Here is a 22,748-nt window from a genome sequence, read left to right as displayed (position 1 = left end):
TCACAGTACAGAATGTGACAGCCAATGCAAGGTGCCAGCACTAGATTTGGTTTTCTTTCTCACTGACATTAAGTCAATATTTACCTTTCCTCTTTTAATCACCATCAGGATCAAGAGACAATATTGGTGTTTCATAGCTTAGAAGAGTGTTACAAATAGATTTAATCTCTCATACTAGTGCCAAATGTTAGTAATGGCTCTTTAAAGAGTTGAAGGGCCCAAAGGATTTGCTGGTATTAAACAGAAAAGAGTACCTTGATCAATATGTGATCTGTGTCATAGGGGCAGGTATTTTTATCTGTTTTCTTCCCTAAGGTACTCCTAGAATCTAATTAGTACCTGGCATATAGTAGGTACTCAATCAGTATTTGCTAAATGAGCATGGGAGGGGCTGAGCAAGAGACACACCCTGTTTCATCACAGAATGTAAAATGGTTCTATGGTACAGGAAAAGTAACTGAAGCTAAAGTATATGAATGCATTTGTTAAAAAGTTGTGTATCATGCTAACTATGGCAGTTGCCCCACAAATACTAATAATTTAATCACCTTTCTTTACCTTTGCCTAGGTTGCATATACAGCATTATTTCCTGAAGACATCCTGTCAAATAAAATCATCCTGAAGGTCAGTGCCAAGGATGCTGACATTGGATCCAATGGAGATATACGGTACTCACTCTATGGACCTGGACACAATGAATTTTTTCTCGATCCAGAAAGTGGTAAGGTGAAATTTGTTCTTTGGACAAATGGCATTGGTAATCCATGAGAGATGTTAATTTCTCATATGGTCTTATCAAGAGTGGGTAGCTAGTATACAGGAGCCTTGACAGGATGCCTAGCTATTGTGGACTCTTAAGAAATACTAATCGTATATGATTTCTGAAGATGGGTGCTCTGGAGCACATGGACTTTATTTGGCTTATAAAACTTGCCCTGACTTACTTACATTTGTTAGCATCAAGTCATTAGATATGTCTTCTTGCTTCTCCTGTTTCTCATATTCGTGAGTTAAAGCATCTGCCCTATGAAGAGTATAAATAGAATTACATCACAAATACAGGTTGCCATGCAAACCAGACAGCAATGCACAGTAAGGAGAGTTTTCCTTGTTGAAATTTCTTTTGGGTCTCTTCCCGATGCTTATTAATACACTTGTCTGGTTTTTATTAAACATTCCTGCTTAGTTTCTCCTACGTTATGAGCCCTTAGATTTGCTTACATATTCAGGTAAAATTTATAAAGTGAAAGACTATGTGGGCCAAAGCAGATGCCTGCACTGAGGGCCCGAGCTAATGGAAAGGACACTTTCTGTGGAGGTGAATTATTTCAGTGTTGTATATTGGATGGTTCATCCACTGGCAATTTTTAAGTGAGCTATAAAGATTGAATAAGTTGCATATTTCCAGTGTTGTCTTGGTCCTATTGAAAAATGAACTATTGAGACTCCAAGAGGCAGTGGCTCCTCTTTGCCCCACTCTACTTGGAAGCACCGAGTTACACAGAAAAATACTACTTGGCTATATGTGCCTGGAGTTTATTTATTTAATAGCTAACATTTATTGGGTAGCTAGTCAACATAAAAGAACTTTATGGGATGTTTCTCTAAGATGAACAAAACAAACCATGTCCAAGTGAAGAAGACCAACCAAGAAGCCAATAATAATAATAATGAGAGGCAGAATGAAATGAGTGCCCAAGAGAGATAGCAGGGGAGTTATATCTGGACAGAGGAGGAAGCAGCTAATATTTTGGTGAGAGGGAAGAGGAAACTTTTAAAAGAGCTGGCATTTCAGCAGAGCCAGAAATCTAGTAGCTAAGGCAGGACACTGAAAGGAGCAGCCAGAGCAGAGAGCATGGCACCTGCGGGTAATGCCACACACAGCGTTGCCACTGGAGAGAGGAGCTGAAGAATGGTTTATGACAAAGGTGGTTGGAAAAGTGACTAGGCCACATCATGGAGGGTCTTGAATGCCCACCTGCAAAACCACTGGCTGTTTTTGAGTAGGAGAGGGAAATGATCTGTGTTTGAGAACCAGCTGTACATGGCAAAGAAGCCAGAGTAGAAACTACTTTATAAGAATTGCTGGCATGGTCCAAATAACATCTACTAATTTTACTTAAGTGTAATAATATTTAGTGAATCATAGTTCTCACCAAATAGTGTTTATTTAGGTCTGTCACTGTACTCAGTATTTAACCATTAAATTTTAAACAACAACAAAATCCCCGTGAGGGCTGACACCCAGCACCAGTACAGCTGTTCCGGTGGTTAAAATACATAACCTCCCTCCATGTTGGTTGCTAACAGCTGCTTCTCCAACCTTCTCAAATATGCCCTCAGAACACTCCATCAGCAACCACAGCCCCTTCCACAGTCCAGCAAGTAGGGTGCACCTGGCATAGTAGGGCTCCTTTAAGATCTCCTGCTGTAACCATCCTCTGTTTTGATTGTTTGTTTTCCTCTAAAAGACAGGGTAGAGCCCTGACTGGTGTGGCTTCGTTGGTTGGGCACCATCTCGCAAAGCAAAAGGCCACCAGTTCAATCCCTGGTCAGGGTACATGCCTAGGTTATAGACTAGGTCCCTGGTTGGGGGCATGTGATGTTTTTCTCCTCTTTCTCCTTCCCTTCCCTTGTCTAAAAATAAATAAATAAAATCTTTTTTTTAAGTGAATTTATAAAAAGATGGGATAAAAAGATGTCGTATACCTGGAAGCAGAGACACTGCCTGCTCCTTCGGGGTCTACATATTATTGACTTGATTGACTATCAGAGAACTCAGGACTCTTGTCCATTCTCTATGCTTTTCCTGGAGATACAGCAGAAATCCAGAGATGTAGCAGGTCTTGGGAGGTTTAAGAAGGTATGGAGCTTCACCATGTAGCCAAAAGGAGGACCCCTGATCCCAGAGGTTTCACAGTGGAATTAATTAATTTGAAGGTCATGCAGTTGGTTTGCTGTTGCACCCAAAACCACATAAAAATTTCTCTGATGCTTAAAATTGAATTTGTTCTATCCAAAATATGAGGCACTTGAGCCAGCTTCACTGGTCTTTCCTGTATCATGATTCTTTATATAATTGATCCTCTGCTTTTCAAAGAAAGACAATTTTTGAAAAGCCAGGCTATTTCTTTTCACAGGCGAATTAAAAACGTTGTCCCTCTTGGACCGGGAGAGGGTCCCTGCTTACAACCTGATCGCCAGGGCCACTGACGGGGGTGGTAGGTTCTGCCAATCTCATGTCCACTTGATTCTGGAGGATGTGAACGATAATCCCCCTGTGTTTTCTTCTGAACACTACAACACCTGTGTCTATGAGAACACGGCCACCAAGGCTCTGTTGACCAGAGTTCAAGCCATGGATCCCGACATCGGTAAGTGAGTTGCATGGATGGGACGTCTCCCTGTTCATGCAGTTGACACATCTTCAGGTGCTGCCTGCTGCCTTTCCTTTAGTTTCATCAGCCTGCTATGGTTCCTTAGGAAGAAAGAACATGTACATTGAACTATAGTTTAGTTCTAATACTCTTCTAATACTGTGAATTCCTTTATCTTTTAACAAAGAATTTTGGATTTTTTTCTTTTAACCTTTAGAATAAAAACTACAGCTTCCTTACTTGCTCCTTCCTCCTGAACATAGTTAAAATGCTATGTTGTGTGGCAAGGAGAATTCATTTCCACTTCTATAAAGAATTGCATCACACGCTTCAGCTGAAATATGACAATCTCGATTTATGGTAGTGCCCCACAGTGCAAAGACCAATTACTAAATGTGCTGCCAGTGCAAGGTGGAATTTTTTTGAACTGCCATTTTCCAGAGCATTTTGGTCACATATAAACTGACATTTCTAAGCAGGCTGAGGGTGGGTGAGATAAGAAGAAATTAGAATGAAAGTTGTTAATAAAGTTTGTGTTCCAAACCATTTTACATAATGAGATGGTGAGTTAGAAAAGACTCGAGTTAATAGCTAGGTAGTCCTTCTGAGAATGCATAAGTTACAGAGGTGACTGACTGCATGATGGAATATAAATGCAAAAGGGCATATAGACAGCATTTGTGCATTTTAAGAGCTGTAAATCAAAGGCCTAGGGAATGATGGAGCGTGTCTACTGTGCTAAACAGGCCTGATGAATAGAATTCATCATCCTATTGCTTAATTCTGAATTGAAAGAAAAATTATTGGACTAATGGAAAAGTAAATATGCTATAATTAGTTGAAAACAAATATAAAGCCCAGGGTCTCTGCATATGTCCCCTTAGAGAAATTAGTGGCTACACTTTGAATTATTGCTCTTATCTCATTAGCATAATTTTCTAGGCTGAGAACCAACCCTTTAAAAGTCTACATATTATAAAGCTTGATGAAAAAATGATAAATAGGAAATGACTCTTACGATTTATAATAATGCAATACCTACAAATGCACTCTTATAAAAGGAATTTAGAAAACATTCTCTGTTCTCTTATGAGCAGACTTTTAGGGAAAAGAGGACAGAAATCCTGCAAATAATATTTTTTACTAATTTAAATTTGACTTTGAGAATATGTAATTGTGCCATAGATGGAATTTTAAAATCTAATAATTCTTTTAATTGAAATAAAATTGAATTAAAATTTCAATTTTAAAAATTCCACTCACTTTGTTCATGAAGGAACAGGGTAGGCTCTATCTACTAGAGACTGAAGCTAGAAGGAGTCTGATTAGTGTGCATGGCGTTTCAGACAGAGGAGGGCAGAGAGATGTTATTGATTCACAGATGTGGTTTGGGTGAAGAATATGCTATTAGCTCTGTCCTCCATTTTACTTCTGAGTCAGCTGTCCTGGTTGGGAACTGGAGAAGAAAGGATGACTAGACTCTGGGCCTTACGCAGGGCAGAAATGATAAAGCCTTTAAAGGACCAAAACCAGAATACTGGCTTTATCCACACCTCCCTCTGCTCTTTTGCACTAATTAACAAAAGGCTTACATTCAACCTTCAAATCAACATGGAAGCTGTGAGTGCTGCTGACACCTAAATATAAATTGCATTCACCAAGCCATCATATCAGCCTCAGGAAAATTGTAACCTAAAACACCAGATTCTGGTTCATTTTTTAAGTTTTTTTAGAACTCATTTAGCTTTTAAAAATAAGAGAACTAAGATAGCTGGAGAACAACAAATGAACACTTCCAAAAATACAAACTGAGCACCTCCTCAATCCCAGGCCCTGTGCTGAAGAAGCCTGTGTGAAGGGCTTGGTCAGAGTTTGCAGGAGATTCCAGTAGCAGCCCCAGCAGCCTGAGCTGCAATCAACTTGACATTTTCTAGAGTGTCAGTGACTGGTGGCTTATGCCATTTTTTAACACTGGCCTGAGAAGAATTCTTACTTTGTCAGGAATACCCATTTCTTCGTCTTCCATAAGGAACTACAGAGGAGCATGAGCTGGGTACTGAGATTGCCAGGTCGTGAAGTGGGCTGTTCATCTTGGGGTCAAACTGAAGCTCTGGCCTAAAGCTGTTTGCGCATGAATCCTTAGGCTGAATCCATTCCTTTAATGTATTCAGTCTGGCTTGTATACAGTGTTTTTAAAAGTTTGAATTAGTTGTCAATAAAATTCAGGAAATTTTTATTCAAAATTTTAGTTTCTGGCATTCTATAAAAACAGCAACAGCACTCAGAGGACTCAGCAATTCCTGGTGCATAGCCCCGCTGTGTTGGGAGCTAAATAAAAGCTGCCTCCTTGATATTCGGCAGTTCTCAGCCTCCCTCTTCCCACCCACTTCACTTACTTATGTTACTGCCAGGCCTCAGAGGCCCATTCTCTAAACTGACAAGGAAATAGCTGCGTTTTTTTTTTGTTTGTTTGTTTGTTTTTGTTTTTTCTTTCATTTTGAAATAATTATAGATTCACAGTAAATTGGAAAAAAAAATGTACAAGTTGCCCACAATGAGAACCTCCTGCATAGCTACAGTAAACTATCAGATTTTAGCATGAGTGTGTATGTGTATGTGTGTAGTTCTATGTAACTTTACCACCAGTGCAGCTTCGTGTGACCACCAATAATTCATCCACCACAAAGCTTCTTCCTGCTGTCCCTTCTTGACAGCCACACCAACCTCCTCCTACACTTGCTTCCAAGACTCTAACCCCTGGAAACCACTAGTCTCCATATCTGTAATTTTATTATTTCAAAAATTGTATTTAAATGGAATCATATAGTTTGCAGCCTTTTGATTGGCTGTTTTTTATTCAACATACTTCCCTTGAGATCCATCCAAGTTGTTCGATTGGTTTTGATTCTAGTAAAGACCATTGGCTACACTTTGCAAGTGACAGGGTTGTTTGGTTCATGAAACTTCTTTTGTTAAGCATATTCCTTTACCTGGAAGTAAATGCCAAGTCAGGAGTAAAATAAAACCAGAGGCAGACAAGATCACCGTAATACCCATCTTCTGAGTTCTGAGAACTAGCATGGCAATTGTCTAGATTTTAGCATGAAATACTTAGTTTCCCTGTAAAATGGAAATATCTTCAATCCCATGAATTAATGGCATGACACAACCTAGCATTAATAAAAATTTAACCCTTTTGGTAAAGATTAGGAGACATTTGCTTGCACTATGTTTTTGGGTTAATATGTTACTATTTAGTTTAAGCCTTAGAGGTGCTACTTATGTCCAGGTTCAAAATTTTGAGGGATTTTTATTCTAGCAAATGGAATAGAAAGTAAATGAAGTTAGAGCTAAAACCTGTTACCATTCCGGGCAAAATGACATGAAAATAAAATGTAAGCTTGCACTGAAATATGTGCTGTAGCATGTGATTTATTGAGAGGCCAATTTCCACATATTTGAAATGCAAGAAAACATGTTTTTTTCTCTTATGGATGAGGGACATAAAGCAAAGAAATGTTCTAATGAGCATCTCACTTATTTCTTTTCTGAAAAATGTTTCCTACAAGGATTGGAACTTCTTCCAGGAACTTCAGAGGAATTCGGAGGCTCATGACACACTTTACAGCTTTTTTCCATTCAATTTAACAGATATTCAATGAATTACTAGGTAGTAGGCACTACAGAAGGAGCAATGACAGGCCTCGGGTCATACACAGTAGTGAAGGGCATGAGTCAGGCACAAAGTACATTGCTAAAAGGCAGAGCCCCAGATTAAATAGGATTTCAACAGGAAGACATTCAGGAAGACAGGAGCATAAGGATAAAGTTGTAAAGCTAGGAATGGTGGACCCAACTAAATAGTCAGGAGAATATCATGTTCTGCAAGATGAAAAGAGGTAAATTAGGTGAGAAAAATAGTCTGAAGCCTGATTATGGTGTCTCATGAACGGAATTATGTACTTAGACGAGTAGGTGAAAAAGAACTGTGGAGCACATTTGAGAAAAGAAATTATCAACTCTGCGTTTTGGAAATGTGAAGAAATGATCAACTCTGGGTTTTGAAAATGTGAATGTGATAGCAGCATCTAAATGGGGGTAACGACCCTGGCCGGTGTGGCTCCATTGGTTGGAGCATCATCCAGTAAACCAAAAGGTCACGGGTTCAGTTCCTAGTCAGGGCACATACCTAAGTTGCAGGTTCTGTCCCCTGTCAGGCCATGCATGAGAAGCAACCAATCAATATTCCTCTCTCACATCAATGCTTCTCTCCCTTTCTCTCTCTCTCCCTTCCCCTTTCTCTAAAATCAATACACATTTCCTCAGATGAGGATAAAAACAAATTAAAAGGGGGCTAAGAAAAGCTTCTAGGAGGAGATTGAGAAAGACCACAAGAGCCAAAATAAGTGGGGTGGCTTTGGGATTTAAAAGGAAGGAGCAGAATGTTCTCTGTATCTATGAATCATGAAGATAGAAAGTACAGCATAAAGAATATAGTCAATAAAATTTGAATAACTATGTATCATGTCAGATGGGTATGAGATTTATCAGGATGATCACTTAGTAAGATATATAACGTCTAATTATGTGGTATACTCCTGAAACTAACATAATATTAAATGTCAACTATAAATGAAAAATTAAAAATATTTTTTTAAAAAACTGAGCAATAAAAGAAAGGAGCAGATGAGAGATTTTTAGATGTAAACTCTTAAGTTTTGGCAAGATAGTCTGGGCAAGGTGTCCAATATGGAGGCCAGGTAAAGGTGCTGAGTGAACAGAAATAGCACAGGTGGCCTGAAGCAGGACTCAGTGTAGAGAGAAAAGAGAAAAATTGGAGACATGTTGGAAATTAAAAGTACAGTCCTTTAGAAAAAAATGTTAAGAAAAGATAAATTTGCTACTCAGGACAAAGTGGGGAGATCTTACCTCCAGGGGGGTTAAAGTCATAGTAATAGGCAAGCACAAATGAACATTCAAAGAATAACATAATTAATTTTATAATAGAGTGCATCTATAAAAATAGGGATTTTGTAAGGATTAGTCAGCACATATAATATGTTAGCACAGGTCCCTTTAGAAATATTAAAATGTGAGCAATGAATTTTCAACTGGGGCATTTCAGGAAGGATCCACAAAGTGGCACTGGCTTTTCAGTTGGGTCTTAAGGGATGGGGCTTGAATTTGGATGGGCAAGAAGAAGATAAAAATCCAGCAGCGAGTGAGAGAGAGAAAGAGGGAGAGAGGGGAAAGGTGGAGAGAGAGTTGTATCAGCCAAGATAGGCTTGGCTAAACTGGGGTAATTTTTTAAAGTCTCCGTGGCTTAGCACAGCAAAAGTTTAATTCTTTCCCATATGAAATACAGGTGACATGGAGATCTGATCCCTGTCTTGTCAACACCAACTGCTTTCCTTTGGTTCCCAGGGTCATTGCTGCAGGAGAAGAGAGGGAAGAAGGAGGCACACCAGCTCTTAGCTGCTTCAGCCTGGACAGACCCAAGTGACTCTGTCACTGTCCATTGTCCAGCACTAGTCTGAGGAAGCTAGGAAATGTGGGGGTGGCTGTGGGATATTGGGTAAGCACTCATCTCTGTCACAGTGATGAAAGTAGAAAAGGACAGCTGGCTCAGCAGGTCCCAAAGATGCAGGAAAGGGTGACCTTGCTAATATGTTAGCCTCAGCAACATGGGGAGACCACTTGACCTTAGAAATGAAAAGGAGAGAAGCTGAAAGAAAAAAACTGATTCCCAGAGGAAGAAAAGAGGGAGACATTAAGGATAACCCAGTGGGAGGCACACATCTGCCCTCAAACATCTCCATATGGTAAGAGGTTCTATCATCTCAGGGGACTGACAGCAGCTGGCCAGGCACTCCGAGGAGAAGGCAAGGAACTTGTTTCAGGAACTAGAGGAAAGTGAAAAGGAAGTCACCAAGAAATGAGGGAGAGAAATGTTTCACCCACTGAGGGCTCTTAGGTGCTGAATTACATAAATGAGTAGACTCAATCAGTACAGTGAATTATAGAAATAGAAAATAAGAGAAGTTCTTTTAGAGTCATCCACAATGATGCCTTTTCCTCTAAAGTTAACAGATAAATCTTCATATTAATAAAGATTGGAAAAGAGACAGAAGAAACATCTCTTGACAGAACTTTTCCATTTTTAACCAAGTGTTTGTTTATTTATAGCAGCCCTCAGCATCCTTCATTTTGTACTGTCACTCAGTGTAAGAATGTAAACTTACTGTTAATATTGGATGTTTTCTGTGCATTTCATAAGGGAGATGGTGTCATGACCCCTGTGCCATGCTCTCATGGGGCAGAAGCTGGAAGGAACTTGGTTTTCCAGTGCAGTGATCTTGCAGGCATCCGGTCCACTATCTTGGAACATCATGTGTTCTGAGAGTGTAGCTCCTTATGAGGGAGGAAGAAATTATTTCTCTGAAAGGAATGTTCACAAAAATAACCAATGAGGGTTTGTAAATGAAAATCTTTCTGACCAAACCACTTTAAATTAATCTATCCAGATGTTTCTTGCCTCTTCTAACTTGTCCTAGCCTGTGTGTCTGCCACTTATTGAGAGCCTTGAAAAGAGACTCAGGAAGAAAGCTAAGAGATGGGATAAGTCTACAGCAAAATATGATTGATAGATGCTGGAACTATGGCAAAAAAAAAGCACATCCAGTGCTCTGGGTTAGCAGTTTCCTACATCTTCTTAGGGTGAAGTCTGAGGGAATTCTATTCACACCAATCTATGAGAATTAGAAACACTTGTCTACACCCAGCACTATCAGTTACTTCAAATTGGATGACCAAAGTGAAGTTTCAATCCTGTGATGGTGTTATATTTTAAATCTTTCCTCTTCCCACTTATGATCTTATGGAGGTCCCTATAAAGACTTTTGATTTTAAATCTTTCATCAGTACCTTTGGTCTCATGGAGGAAAACAAGTATATGTTTAGCATGTGCTATCTGAATGACAACATATATATATAAAATCTTTGCACTGGTCCCCAAAAGAAGTTTTTTTTTTTTAAAGTTATATCTGACAGAGGAGTAAATTCTGAAGCATCCATTCTTTTTTTTTATCCTCACCTAAGGACATTTTCAATGTTTTTAGAGAGAGGGGAATGGAGAGAAAGAAACATCGATGTGAAAGAGATGCACAAATCAGTCACCTTCGATACGCACCCAGACTATGGATTGTACATATCCACACCAGGGATTGAACCTGCAGTGTATTCATGTACATTGACCAGGAATTAAACCTGCAACCCTTTGGTTACAGGACAATACTCTAACCAACTGAGCCACACTGGCCAGGGCCTGAAGCATCCTTTTCCATTTCCTTCAGCACTTGGGTGTGAGATAGGGAGGAAAGATAGTCTGAGACTACATCTCTGGCCTCCTCTGGACTCTGAAAATGAGGCATGAGGATATCCCCAAACATTCCTAAGAGACACATCTCCTACTAACCAGTTTGATCAAGAGGCCACATGGGCATGGGGGAGGCCCTGGATAATTAGTGCCCTGTGCTATGTGCAAGCTGTGTGAACTTGGCCCAGTCATTGGCCTCTCAAGTTATAAGGATGCTCAGTGAACTTAGGGAAAGCATAGATGAACTTAGTGAGGACTTTAACAAAGAGAAAGGAAACATAAACTGGATATAGAAAACAAAAAAGAACCTGTGAGAAATGAAGACTACACTAACAGAAATGGAAAATACATTACAGGGAATCAACAGTAGAGGAGATGAAGCAGAGGATCAAATCAGCAATTTGGAAGATAAGGAAGCAGAAAATACCAAATCAGAACAGGAAAAAAAAAAAAGGATAGTATAAAGAATCTCTGGGGCAACTTCAAGCATGCCAACATTCATTTTATGGGGATGTTGGAAGAAGACAAGAGAAAACAACAAACTGAAAACTATTTGATGGCCAACTGGTATTCCATTGTGTAAATGTGCCATAGCTGTTTTATCCACTCATCTACTGAAGGACACTAGGTCTGCTCCCAAATCTTGACAATTGTAACTAACACTGCAATGAACATAGGGGTGCATATATTCTTTCAAATTAATGTTTTGGGTTTCTTCAAATCAATTCCCAGCAATAGAATCCTTGGGTAATAAGGCAGTTTCATTTTTAAATTTTTGAGGTAACTCCATACTGCTTTCCACAGTGGCTGCATCAATCTGCATTCCCACCAACAGAGCAGAAGGGTTCTCCTTTCTCCACATCCTCACCAGCACTTATTGTTTGTTAATTTATTGATGATGGCCATGCTGACAGGTGTGAGGTGACATCTCATTGTGGTTTTAATTTGTATTTTTCTGATGATTAGTGATGTTGAACATCTTTTCATATGTCTATTGCTCATCTGTATGTCTTCTTTGGAGAAATGTCTATTCAGGTCCTTTGCCTATTTTTTAATCGGTCTGTTTTCTTATTTTATTTATTTATTTAGGTGTTGAGTTGTATATGCTCTTTATAGATTTTGGATTTTTAACCCCTTATCAGATGTGTCAGTGAATATGTTCTCTCTTTGTGACAGCATGGTTGGACCTAGAGAACATTATGCTAAGTGAAATAAGCCAGTCAGAGAAAGACAAATACCATATGATTTCACCCATATGTGGAGCCTAATGAACAAACTGAATTAACAAGCAAAACAGAGGCAGACTCACAGGTAGAGAGCAGGCTGACAGCTCTGGGGGCTGGGTGAAGGGGTTGAGTAAAAAAGAAAAATATCTCATGGACATGGACAACAGTATGGTGATTATGGAGGGGAGAGGTTGGGTGGAAGTGGAAGAGGATATGCAAGATAAATGGTAATGGGAAAAAATACAATTAAAAAAATGAACCAAAAAAAGAAAGACAATGGCAAAAAAGAAAACTTATTTGAAAACACATTGATGGAAAACTTCCCTACCCTGAAGAAAAAAGATATACAAATCTTGGAAGCACAGAGAGTCCCAAACAAGATGAACCCACAGAGACCCACACCAAGACACATCATAATTAAAATGCCAAAGATTAAAGACAAAGAGATAATCTTAAAAGCAGCAGGAGAAAAGCAATATATTACCTACATAAGCAGCTCCCGTAAGACTATCAGCTGATTTTTTTCAAGAGAAACTTTGCAGACAAATAGGATTTGGCACAAAATATTCAAAGTGATGAAAAACAAGGACCTACAACCAAGGTTGCTCTACCCAGCAGTTAATTAGAATACAAGGACAGATAAAGAGCTTCTCCTACAAGAAAAAGCTAAAGCAGTTCATTCCTACCAAATCAATATTGTAAGAAATGTTAAAGGATTTAAAGGGACTTTTTTAAGAAGAAAAATTTTTAAAGATTAAAATATTAATAATAAAATTATTAACAATTGTTAATTAACAATTAACTTTAAATGCAAATGGATTAAATACTCCCACCAAAAGACATACAGTGGCTGAATGGGTAACAAAACAAGATCCATACGTCTGTTGTCTACAAGAGACTCACTTAAGATTGAAAGACAAAGAAACTGAAAGTAAATGGATGGAACAATATATTTCATGAAAATGAAAATGAAAAACAAAGATGAGATGGCAATACTTATATTAGACAAGCTAGACTTTAAAATAAAGGCTATATAACAAGATACAAAGAAGGACTCAGCAATTCCATTTCTGGGTATTTATCTGAAGAAACCCAAAACACTGAATTGAAAAGATATATGTATCCCTGTGTTCATTGCCACATTATTTACAATAGCCAAGGTATGGAAGCAACCTAAGTGTCCCTTAGTAGGTGAATGGAAGAAGTGGTGCATACATATAATGGAATATGACTCAACCATCTGCAACAACATGGAATGACCTAGAGGGTGTTGTGCTGAGTGAAATACATCAGAGAAAGACAAGTGCCATATGATTTCACTTATATGTCGAATCCAGAAAACAAAATAAATAAACAAGCAGAACAGAAAGAAACTCATAGATACATAGAACATTTTAAGAGTTTTCAGATATAAGGGAAGTTGGGGGACTACGTGAAAAAGTGAAGGGATTTAGAGGTACAAACTAGTAGTTACAGAATAGTCATGGGGGTGAAAAGTACAGCACAGGGAATATAGTCAATAACACTGTAATAACTATGTATGGTGCCAGATGGGTACTATATTTATCAGGGTGATCACTTCATAAGTTATATAAACATTTAATCACTATGCTGTACACCTGAAACTAATATAATGTACATCAACTGTAATTGAAAACTAAAAAATTATTTAAAAATATTTATTTTTTTTTTAATTTTATTTTCCAATTACAGTTGACATTGAATATTATTATATATTAGTTTCAGGTGTACAGTATAGTGATTAGACAATTCTGTAATTTAAAATGTGATTACCCAGGTAATTCAAGTACCCACCTGGCACCATACATAGTCATTACAATATTACTCCCTGTATTCCCTTTGATGGATTTACATCCCTGTGACTTGTTTTATAACTGCCAATTTGTACTTGTCAGTCCCTTTACCTTTTTACCCATCCCCCAAACTCCTTCACCTCTGAGAAGTATTAGTTTGTTCTTTTTCTGAAGTGGAAACTGAGGCCCAAGGACAGAGAGATTTACCCAACATGACTTCAGTTAGTGGCAGATCTGGATCTGTAAGAAGGGTATCCAGACACTTAGTCCAGTGCTCTGTTCTATACTCTAGTAGTTTCTACCAGAAGATGTTTCAGGAAGGATTCAATTCTGAACTCAGACCATCTGCTCTTAAATATCATGTATTCTATATTTTTCTTAATGCCTTAGAAATTGTTATCTCTAAACTGCATAGGTCAGTAATTTAATGTTTTTTTTTTCCTTTTCCAAAGCTCATTTATTCTCTGAAGTATTAAATCCTTGAAGACACTTGAAGGACTATTAAAATATACATAAAAATTAAGTAGTCCCCCTAAAGACTGAGAGCAGTGAGCCATTCTCTCAAGCATGTTGAGGTCAAAGCCCTTTGTCTGTTGTAAACATCAAAAAATATAATCTCACATTTGAAGCCTTTCTCCAGAGAGCCCCAAACACTTCACACATGTACTCTCACTGTGGCAAAAATAGATCTTCACACTCCCACCTGCAGACAGAGAGACAGAGAGGTTCAAAAAGTTAAAGTGGTTCTTCCAGAGGCATGTTAAATGGATAATGGTCCTAACTAAAGGGCTCTGGGGCCCTCTAAACCCCTCCCCTGAATTCCTTACTTCCCACCAGCATCAGGATACCTTCCACAGTGCATGTAACTAGCGGGTGGGGCCCCGATACCCCATCACCTCTGGGTCACATTTGCCTGTCATTTGGGGAAGCTACATCATACAGCGGCTGAGATGAGACCTGGTTAAATATCCCAGTCCCAACCTTTACTATCTGCCTGACCTTAAATAAGTTCCTCAAACCTTCTGAACTCCTCTTCTCTGGAAAAAATGGAGATATTACAGTTTTTGTTTTGTTTTCTCACCAGACCATGAGCTCCTGGGAAGCAGGGACCACTGCCTAACAACCTCTGAGTTGCCAGCACCCACGTGGCACAAGCCACCCAGTACATGTGCAGTACATGTCTGCTGAACTGCCAAGTTGTCAGGAGAACTAGTTAGACAGTCCACCTAAGTTCCCTAACGTCATTGCTGGTTCATATGAAAACTTTTTGTTGCAGAGGCTTTCACACACACAGCCTGGGCCTCCCCCTGCAGGGATCCTCAAAGGCTGGAACTTCCCCTCTCCAGTTCCACCAGAGATAATGTGGATGTCTTCTGTCACTCATAGCTTAATTTGGGAATAAAAAGTGACGCCTCATGCACATGAAAACAGGATCCCTTCACTTGATTAGGGCCCTACAAACCACCTTATCCAAAATTCCAGAATCTAGCAACAGATAAAGTAATGCACAAAAATGAGACAAATTGGTTGTGAGCCCTGGCTGTGCATCAGAATTCCCCTTGGGAAATTTTAAAAATAAACAGACAAAAATAAACCAACAGGCAAGGGATCCATCTCCAAAATCAGATTCAGAAAGCATGGGGCAGGGCTCTGCAATTTTTTTTTTTTTTTTTCTCTCTAGTTGATTGTTACCTTGCCTGGTTTAGAAGTGTTTGTATTTGACACATACAAGTTGTTATTATTATTCTTTTTAAAATCCAATGTCTTCCAAGCAGGGGGTAAAAAAAACACACTAGTTGTTAAATGAGATAGCTCATTTCTTTCAGACAAGGATAGCTTAGCTAAGCATATTAGCAATCGCCCATGGGCAGAGAATTTTGATTTCTAACAGTTGATCACAGTGATTCATTTCTATGAGCTAACCCATGCATACGTGGCCTTATCCATGTACCTCTGTGCTGCTCCACTGGATCAATCCTGATTCAATAGTCAACAATGCAGAGAATGGATTTAAGGGAGTGCTAGGGTATCTGGGGGAATTTCCACCTCCCCCTGGGCATTTTGTGCAGAATCCAAGGACCCCTGCTGTTGCAGGGTATGTCGAGGCTCAGTGGAGTGTGTTATCAGCTTTGCTGCAGGATCTACACTCTCACTTCACCTTGTGAAGCCTCCTTGACAGGCGCAATTATGTTGTCCATCATCTGCCTGGAGCTCTTTGAATAACTTCCCAGATATTAAAAACCAGTTCACAGTCACACACCCTCTCCAACTTGTTTCTTTCAATCTTCCTTCTTCTCTCATTGCAAATGTATCCATTAATGTATGCCCAGTTTTTAGATTACTCTAGCTGTCACCATTTATAACAGCTCTGATCATTTGCTAGGGGCTATGAAAACAGATAGCTTCAGCTTCTGCTGTTCTAAACTTCTAATTTAGCAACACTGAACCCTTTAGCCTTCTCTGAGTACACCTTGCAGATCATCATTCTTAACTTCACATGTGTTCATATCACCTGAAGCGCTCTTTCTTTTTGTCACTTTTCTGCTTTTGTACTCCCGACAGCTCCTGTCTTTCCTTTATGTCTCAATTCAGTTCTTTTCTTCTCTGGGATACTTCTCTTGGCCACCCCTCTCCAATAATCAATTATATACATGTTTGTATCCTGAGAAAAGGGCGCTGTTTCAGAGTCGAAGAGTGACCCTTTCTTCTCTGCATTCCCAGTGCTTGCCCTGGGCCAAAGTCCTGTGACTCTTTATTGAATGGATGAGTGAATTGATGCAATAGTCATACTGAGTTAAAGCCACTTAGGAAACATTCTGAGTATTATTGTTAGGTAGCAGTCCAGCTTTAAAGTTCTGTGCACCAACAGAGATGGAGTTTTGAGTACTTGGTTGATGAATTAATTTACTTACACTCAAGTATCCCAGACCTAGCAAAGTTGAAAGAGTTTATACCCAGATGAGTGTAGCCTTTGAGGTACCATAGAAGTTGGTCTCACTCAACAATGGGGCCACCTTTATGGTGGTGTGGCCCTTGCATTTGTACAGGGCACCTCACTGAGAAGGATCCCTTGCTTGGTTCCCTGCTCTGCTGTAGCTGTGTTGAACTCCTTAACATTTTTAAAACATTTGTATGTTGTGTGGCACCTCTTCCTACCTGGCAGAGCTGGTGCCTGTCCAACTGGCAAGTCCCTATGAGGTTTATGGTCTAGTTAGGATCTCCCTGAATATGTGACTGGTGTGGCCTTCAGTCTTTTTTTCTTTTGACTGTTCAGAGAGTCAAGGGACTACTGACCTTGGAGTTGGTATTTTGCCCATGGGAAAGTGCCAGGGTTAGTCGTCACCCAATGAAAACCCTTTAAAAGGCACTTAAAACAGAAATAATTAGAGTCTATTAAAAAGTCATTTCTAACTTGAAAAATAATTGCAAGTCCACGGACCTCCTCACAGCAACTTTCTGTTTTATTTCATGTCATCTGCAGGCATATTTTAAAGATAGATAAGAGCAGTCAGTTTGAGCTCTTTCACTGTAATGGAATTTTACTTGCCTCCCACAGATAATGAGAGAAGGATCTTAGGCTAGCCATTTTCTTTTATGGCTTAATTTAAGTGTAAAAGAACATTGTTCAAAAAGTGTATCTTTTGAATGGAAAAAAAATTCAGTAACAATAAAACATAAATAGTGTATCACTTGAAATAACTTTATAATGAAACCTTCAACAAAAATGATTTTCTAAGTAAAGTCAGTGGCTTTCTGGGCACAAACTAAACCAAGGAATGTAAATATACAAGGAAAGAAATATTATACAATATCCAAACATCTTTTTCTACAAATATTTCAAATGGTATGCATGGTGAGCATTAAACTCGCCTGGAAAATACCTTGAAATTTTTACTTCTCTCTAAAATTGATATTAAATAATTATTTTTCATGTACATGATTTTTATAATAGTTCTTTTACTTATTACAAATATGATCTGTGTCCACTGTATAAAATCTAGGACAAACAAAAGGAAAAACAAGTCAGTTCTAACCACTGTCTGCCTTTTTTTTTTTTACAAAAATGGGCTCATAAACTAAATATTTTGTAACCTGCTTTTTCCACTGGCTTGTAATATACGGAGGTGGACAAAAGTAGGTTTATGGTTGTTCATAATAAATAATACTATAATTAATAAATAATACAAGAATAAAGTGTTTCATGTGCTCACAACTGTAAACCTCCTTTTGGTCCATGCTGTATTTCTTTGTCATTGTATATTCTTTTACACATATATTATGATATATATATATATGTACATATATATGTAAAATATGTATTATATATATATATGGTGTTCTGTGATATACATGTACTATAATTTATTCAATCAGTCTTCATTCTTGGAAAATTGGGTAGTTTCCATTTTTTTTTTTCAAATATACAGTCATCTATTTAGCAATAGCTTGTTAATATAGCTATAAGATTTTATGTACATTTTTAATATTAAGTATTCCTATGCTCAGTACAGGGTACAAAGATAATAAGCCACAGCACCTCTGACTAAAAGACACCTTAATTGATTAGGAGAGGGGGCTTAAATATAACTAATGATGATGCAAAAATAATGTCAAGGGAGCAAAGAGAAGGAAGTAACTGGGGAATTAAGGAAACTGTGCCAGGGTTTGGACAAGGGAAGGAGGGGAAGAGAGTGTTCTGAGTTGAAGGAGGAGCAGGGGCCAAGGCCTGAGAAGTAGAAGTGCACGATGTCTTCAAGAGCAAGTGGAGCAGGCAGTACCTGCTGGAAGTGGAGCAGACTGCAAAGGCCTGAAGGCCATTCTCAAAAGTTTCTACTTCTGACTGTAAGAAGTGAGAAGCTGGAAACTGTCTTAAGCAGCTAGAAGCAAGATTGGATACAGTTTTAAGAACTTAACTCTAGTTGAGTTTGGCCAGAAGCGGACTGAGTCTGAAGTGGTTTGTGATCAGGACCTCGCAGCCATCTCGGTAAGAGGGGATGGGAGCTGCACCTGGCTGCGAGACCTGGCCTCAAGACAGGCAGTAGAACCAAAAGAACCCAGCATTTGGATTCAGATGGGAGAGGGAAGTTAGGGGAAGACACGCAGGAAACTGTCTAGTTTATTTACTTGTCAGGTTGTTAAGCTAGTAGAGTTCAGTATGATGTCTTTTGGGCCCTCTTCTCCTCAGTGCAGTGCCTGGGGCGATCAAACGGGTGGCACTTAGCAAGTCTTTATTAAATGGAAGGCTCATAGTCAGTGTCTCCTATGAGAAAGACAGAACCCTTGCATTCCTCAAAAGTAACTATTGATTTTTTAAGAATAAGTCCATAGCAAAGGAATGCAGTGACATATTCAGGAACCAAAGCTTTCTTTATCATTTCTTTGAAGAATAATCCTTATAGTTTAAATAAGAGCATGCCTTAATCACCATGCCTGTGTCATAAAAGCTATGAAATCCAAATATACTTGTGAGGTGTTAAGTGCTGATGAATAGGCATTAATGAAGGCAGGAGAAAATACTGGTTCCAAAACAGGCATTAGATTGCCTGGGGAATGGTATCATGTGACTGACTACAAAGCAACACGAAGAACTTTAAGGAGTGATTAAACTGTTCTATGTCTCAGTGAGGGACATGATTCGTGGGGTACACATTTGTCAGAATGTTCATGAGCTAGACACTTAAAACATGTTCAAGCTATTGTGTGTAGATTATGACACCTTAATGAAGTTGATATAAAAATGATCAGAACCAGAATTTAAAATGTTACTAGAATCTGATTGTGGAAATTGTTTCAAATTATTTCTTCCCCAGATATATATTCCATGTATATTCAAACCCTTTTATAAAAGCTAGTTTTTAGCAATGTAGTACAGCTCACATTTTGTGTGTGCTGCCTGCAGGCCAGATCCTGTGCAGTTGCTGGAGAGCATAGTGGTGAATGTCAAGGACAAGGCCCTGCCCTGACAGAGTCAAAGCAGCTGACAACATACAACTGCAGAGGAAGCATAACAGAGTTCTCATTAGGTTCCTTAAGCTGGGGAACTTACTTGATCTTGGGAGGAGGGTAGAAAACATTTTTTAAAGGTCAGGTTGAAAAAAAAATCTTGATGTGTGGTGCTGATTTTGACACCTTTAACAATTTCATACAAAGCTGAGTCATTCTGACACTGGGTTAGATCCTTGGGGATAATCCCAACAGTGGGTGTTATTTCTCACTGAGATGTAAGAGCTTTGCTATATGCTAATTGAATGGTATGAATCTATCCAGAAAGTCCAATAGTCATGGTCAAGGTTACTGTGGACTTTTACATTGGTGGCATGGCCCACTTATGCCCAGGTCTAGCAACTTAATGGACAATTGGGGAAGAAGGGCAGTCCTTTGGGAATAAAATTAAAGCCAGTGCCATTAGTTGAATTTGGAAATGGATCATAGTGCTAGAAGTTCATCTTAAACCTCAACTGACCAAGGTTCTGTCATTTTCAAAATGAACAGAACTGAGACCCAGTGAAGTGAAGTGACTTGCTCAAGTTTACTTGTGTAGCTGGGGCAGATCATGGGCTAGCAGCAAGGTCTCCTGCCTTCCAGGACTGGACCACATTGACAGTCTCATGTCCAAAACGTCCATCATCCCATTTGGTCAAATTGAAAGGGACTTCACCTCTATTTAGAAATCTTATAAGGCAGGGAATGTAGATGCCCTTGGCAAGCCATCCCAGGATTTCATAGCCTTTCCTATTGGGGATTTTTATGTGCTACTTGTGTCCTCTAACCACACTCTACAAAATGCCACTACCTATTACTTCCTCAGAACAAATAGGGATTTTAATCATTCTCTTTTTACTTGATTTTAATCCTCCAAAGCCCTGCTCCATCTGCCACAGTTAACGTACAGAAACTTCACTTGCAATGAAAGTCATACTTCCTTGGTAGCCTGGCATTTCAGCATTTTAAAAATCTAAGTAGCTCCATCCTCATTAAATTAGACTCAAATTGAAGAACAGAACCACATAGTTAAACAATACAGACGCAAAATGATGGATTAATGTTATACCTAATGTAACACATCATGGTGTGCAGTAAGACCATTAGACCAATTAGCGAGCGAGTCTTCTGCCCAGGTTCATCTTTTCTGCTGGGAATGTAGCAAAGGGGTGGTGAGTTGAAGGCTGGCATTTATCAAATGCCCTTGGATAGAAACTTTCTGCTCTAGTAACGTGACCTGCACTTATTTAACAAAGACAGCACCCCATTGCCTGGAAACACAGCAAAGAAAGCTCTATACCAAAAGTACTCCCTCCAAATTGGCAGTTACGTGTCTGACTTTATTTCTAGAAATCATTGAAATCCATCAGAAGTATATCTCAATTGGAATTAATATGTTCCAAAAATATATCCTGCTATATTCTTGAGAGCTACCAAATTATAAATGATACAATTTAGCAGGTTCATTTGGGATTCCCCCATGCCCCCCACATTTTCTGGTCTTGCTTCCCTATCAGACTGATTGGTAACACAAAGGGGAGGTAAACAATAATTCTCCCAGTTCCTCCCGGTGGAGGTGGGCGGGGGGGGGGGGGGGTGCGGGATGTTAAGGTCAGCCACTTCAGGGGAGGAGGTGGTTTTCTGCTGTGGTAAAGCAGAAAAACCTTGTCACCGGGTTTAAATTAACAGAATCTGCCCAGAGGGGAGCCATGGTCTTTGTGTGGCTGATTAATGTCAGCCTTGTAAATGCAGTGCTGCAACATCAGGGCTAGCCCGCTGAGCAGACGCTTGGAGGAGAGGCATCTCCTGCTTGGGGATCTGAGCAGAGCCCGTTGCCTCTGAAGAGTCTGAATGAGAAGAAAGCTGGAGACCAGGAATGTAGGAGATACTTTTAATGAGATTTCACCTATCTGTCCCAGTGAGGGAAACACAGGCAGCCATTTAAAGCACCTTCCCTTCAGGCCTTGCAGCCACAGAGCAGCACTGTGCAAATCCAGCTCCTCTCCCCCAGCTCAGCTGCTTCATGCACCGCGGCTTTCAGGGCAGGGAGTCCAAAATTACGTTCCCAGGCCTGAAGAGAAAGCCTCTCCAGGAGCAGATTTAAATACTTAAGTGGATTGAGCAAGAAGCCTGGGGAAAAAGAGGAGTTCCGCCCTGGTGCATACCTAAAAACTGCTGGTGGCACCAGGCAAATCCATCAGCCCTTGGTATATGCATCAGTGCAGCCGGCTTTGTAGTTGTCAGCAGGTGCTCTAAGGAAAGCCCCTGCATGGATCTCCAGCCCCACTTTATTGCTGGTGAGAGTGCTGTACCATATGTGGGGAGTGGGAGTTAAATCCATAGGGAATGTGTGCGATTTGAAAACCTGAACACCTATGTGGTCTATTTATGTCAATCACTGATATGTTTCCATAAATTCAATTCTGTGACCTTGAGAGGTGTCCTGAGACCATCCAATTAGTCAAGGCAACTTCAGGGGCACACAACCAACTCTGACACCCAGGCAGTGAATTGTTTCTCAGGTGCAATGTCGATCACGTCCACAACCCTCCATGCATTTACCCCAGGAATTTATGCTCGAGAATTTAATCTTCCAGGCACTCTAAAAACAGCCAAAAACCGCCCTAAAACCTCTGCTCTGGGGCGTTATTTCTAGAGAAGAGGAAAGCCTTCTCTTTCTTTAATCCCACTACCTATAAAATCAGAGGTTGTTGTTTATACATCATAGGGTGGTTGTTTTGAGAGATAAATTTAAGTAAATGATGAAACTTTAGAAAAATGGACTCTCTGGAATGGAACCAAAAACAAGCTCTTAGTGCTGACCTTTTGGTTAAAGCCACATAATGCAATTTATGTCATCCCCTCTAGATATATGATTTTATTGGTTTGCTGGGAATTTTGGCTTAAGGGAAATGTACATTGGGGGAGTTACAGCCAAATGTCTGTTCCCATGGGGAGGTGTTAAAATAGAAC

The 22,748-nt window shown here is 39.5% G+C and overlaps 1 protein-coding gene across 3 annotated transcripts in view; it reads left to right on the top strand.

Moving 5' to 3' along the window:
• The window catches only part of FAT3 (FAT atypical cadherin 3), a 516,537-nt gene that overhangs the window by 438,376 nt on the left and 55,413 nt on the right, over positions 1 to 22,748 (top strand). For all 3 annotated transcript variants that reach the window (XM_090265750.1, XM_090265749.1, XM_090265748.1), the window contains 2 exons: positions 569 to 722; positions 3,142 to 3,375. In XM_090265750.1, coding sequence (XP_090121876.1) covers positions 569 to 722; positions 3,142 to 3,375 — 388 coding nt within the window. The remainder of the gene's footprint in view (positions 1 to 568; positions 723 to 3,141; positions 3,376 to 22,748) is intronic.

The sequence above is a fragment of the Furipterus horrens genome, unplaced genomic scaffold, assembly GCF_987537825.1.
Source record: "Furipterus horrens unplaced genomic scaffold, mFurHor1.1.pri manual_scaffold_2, whole genome shotgun sequence".
Lineage (NCBI taxonomy): Eukaryota > Metazoa > Chordata > Mammalia > Chiroptera > Furipteridae > Furipterus > Furipterus horrens.
This window is presented reverse-complemented; position numbering and strand designations above follow the sequence as displayed.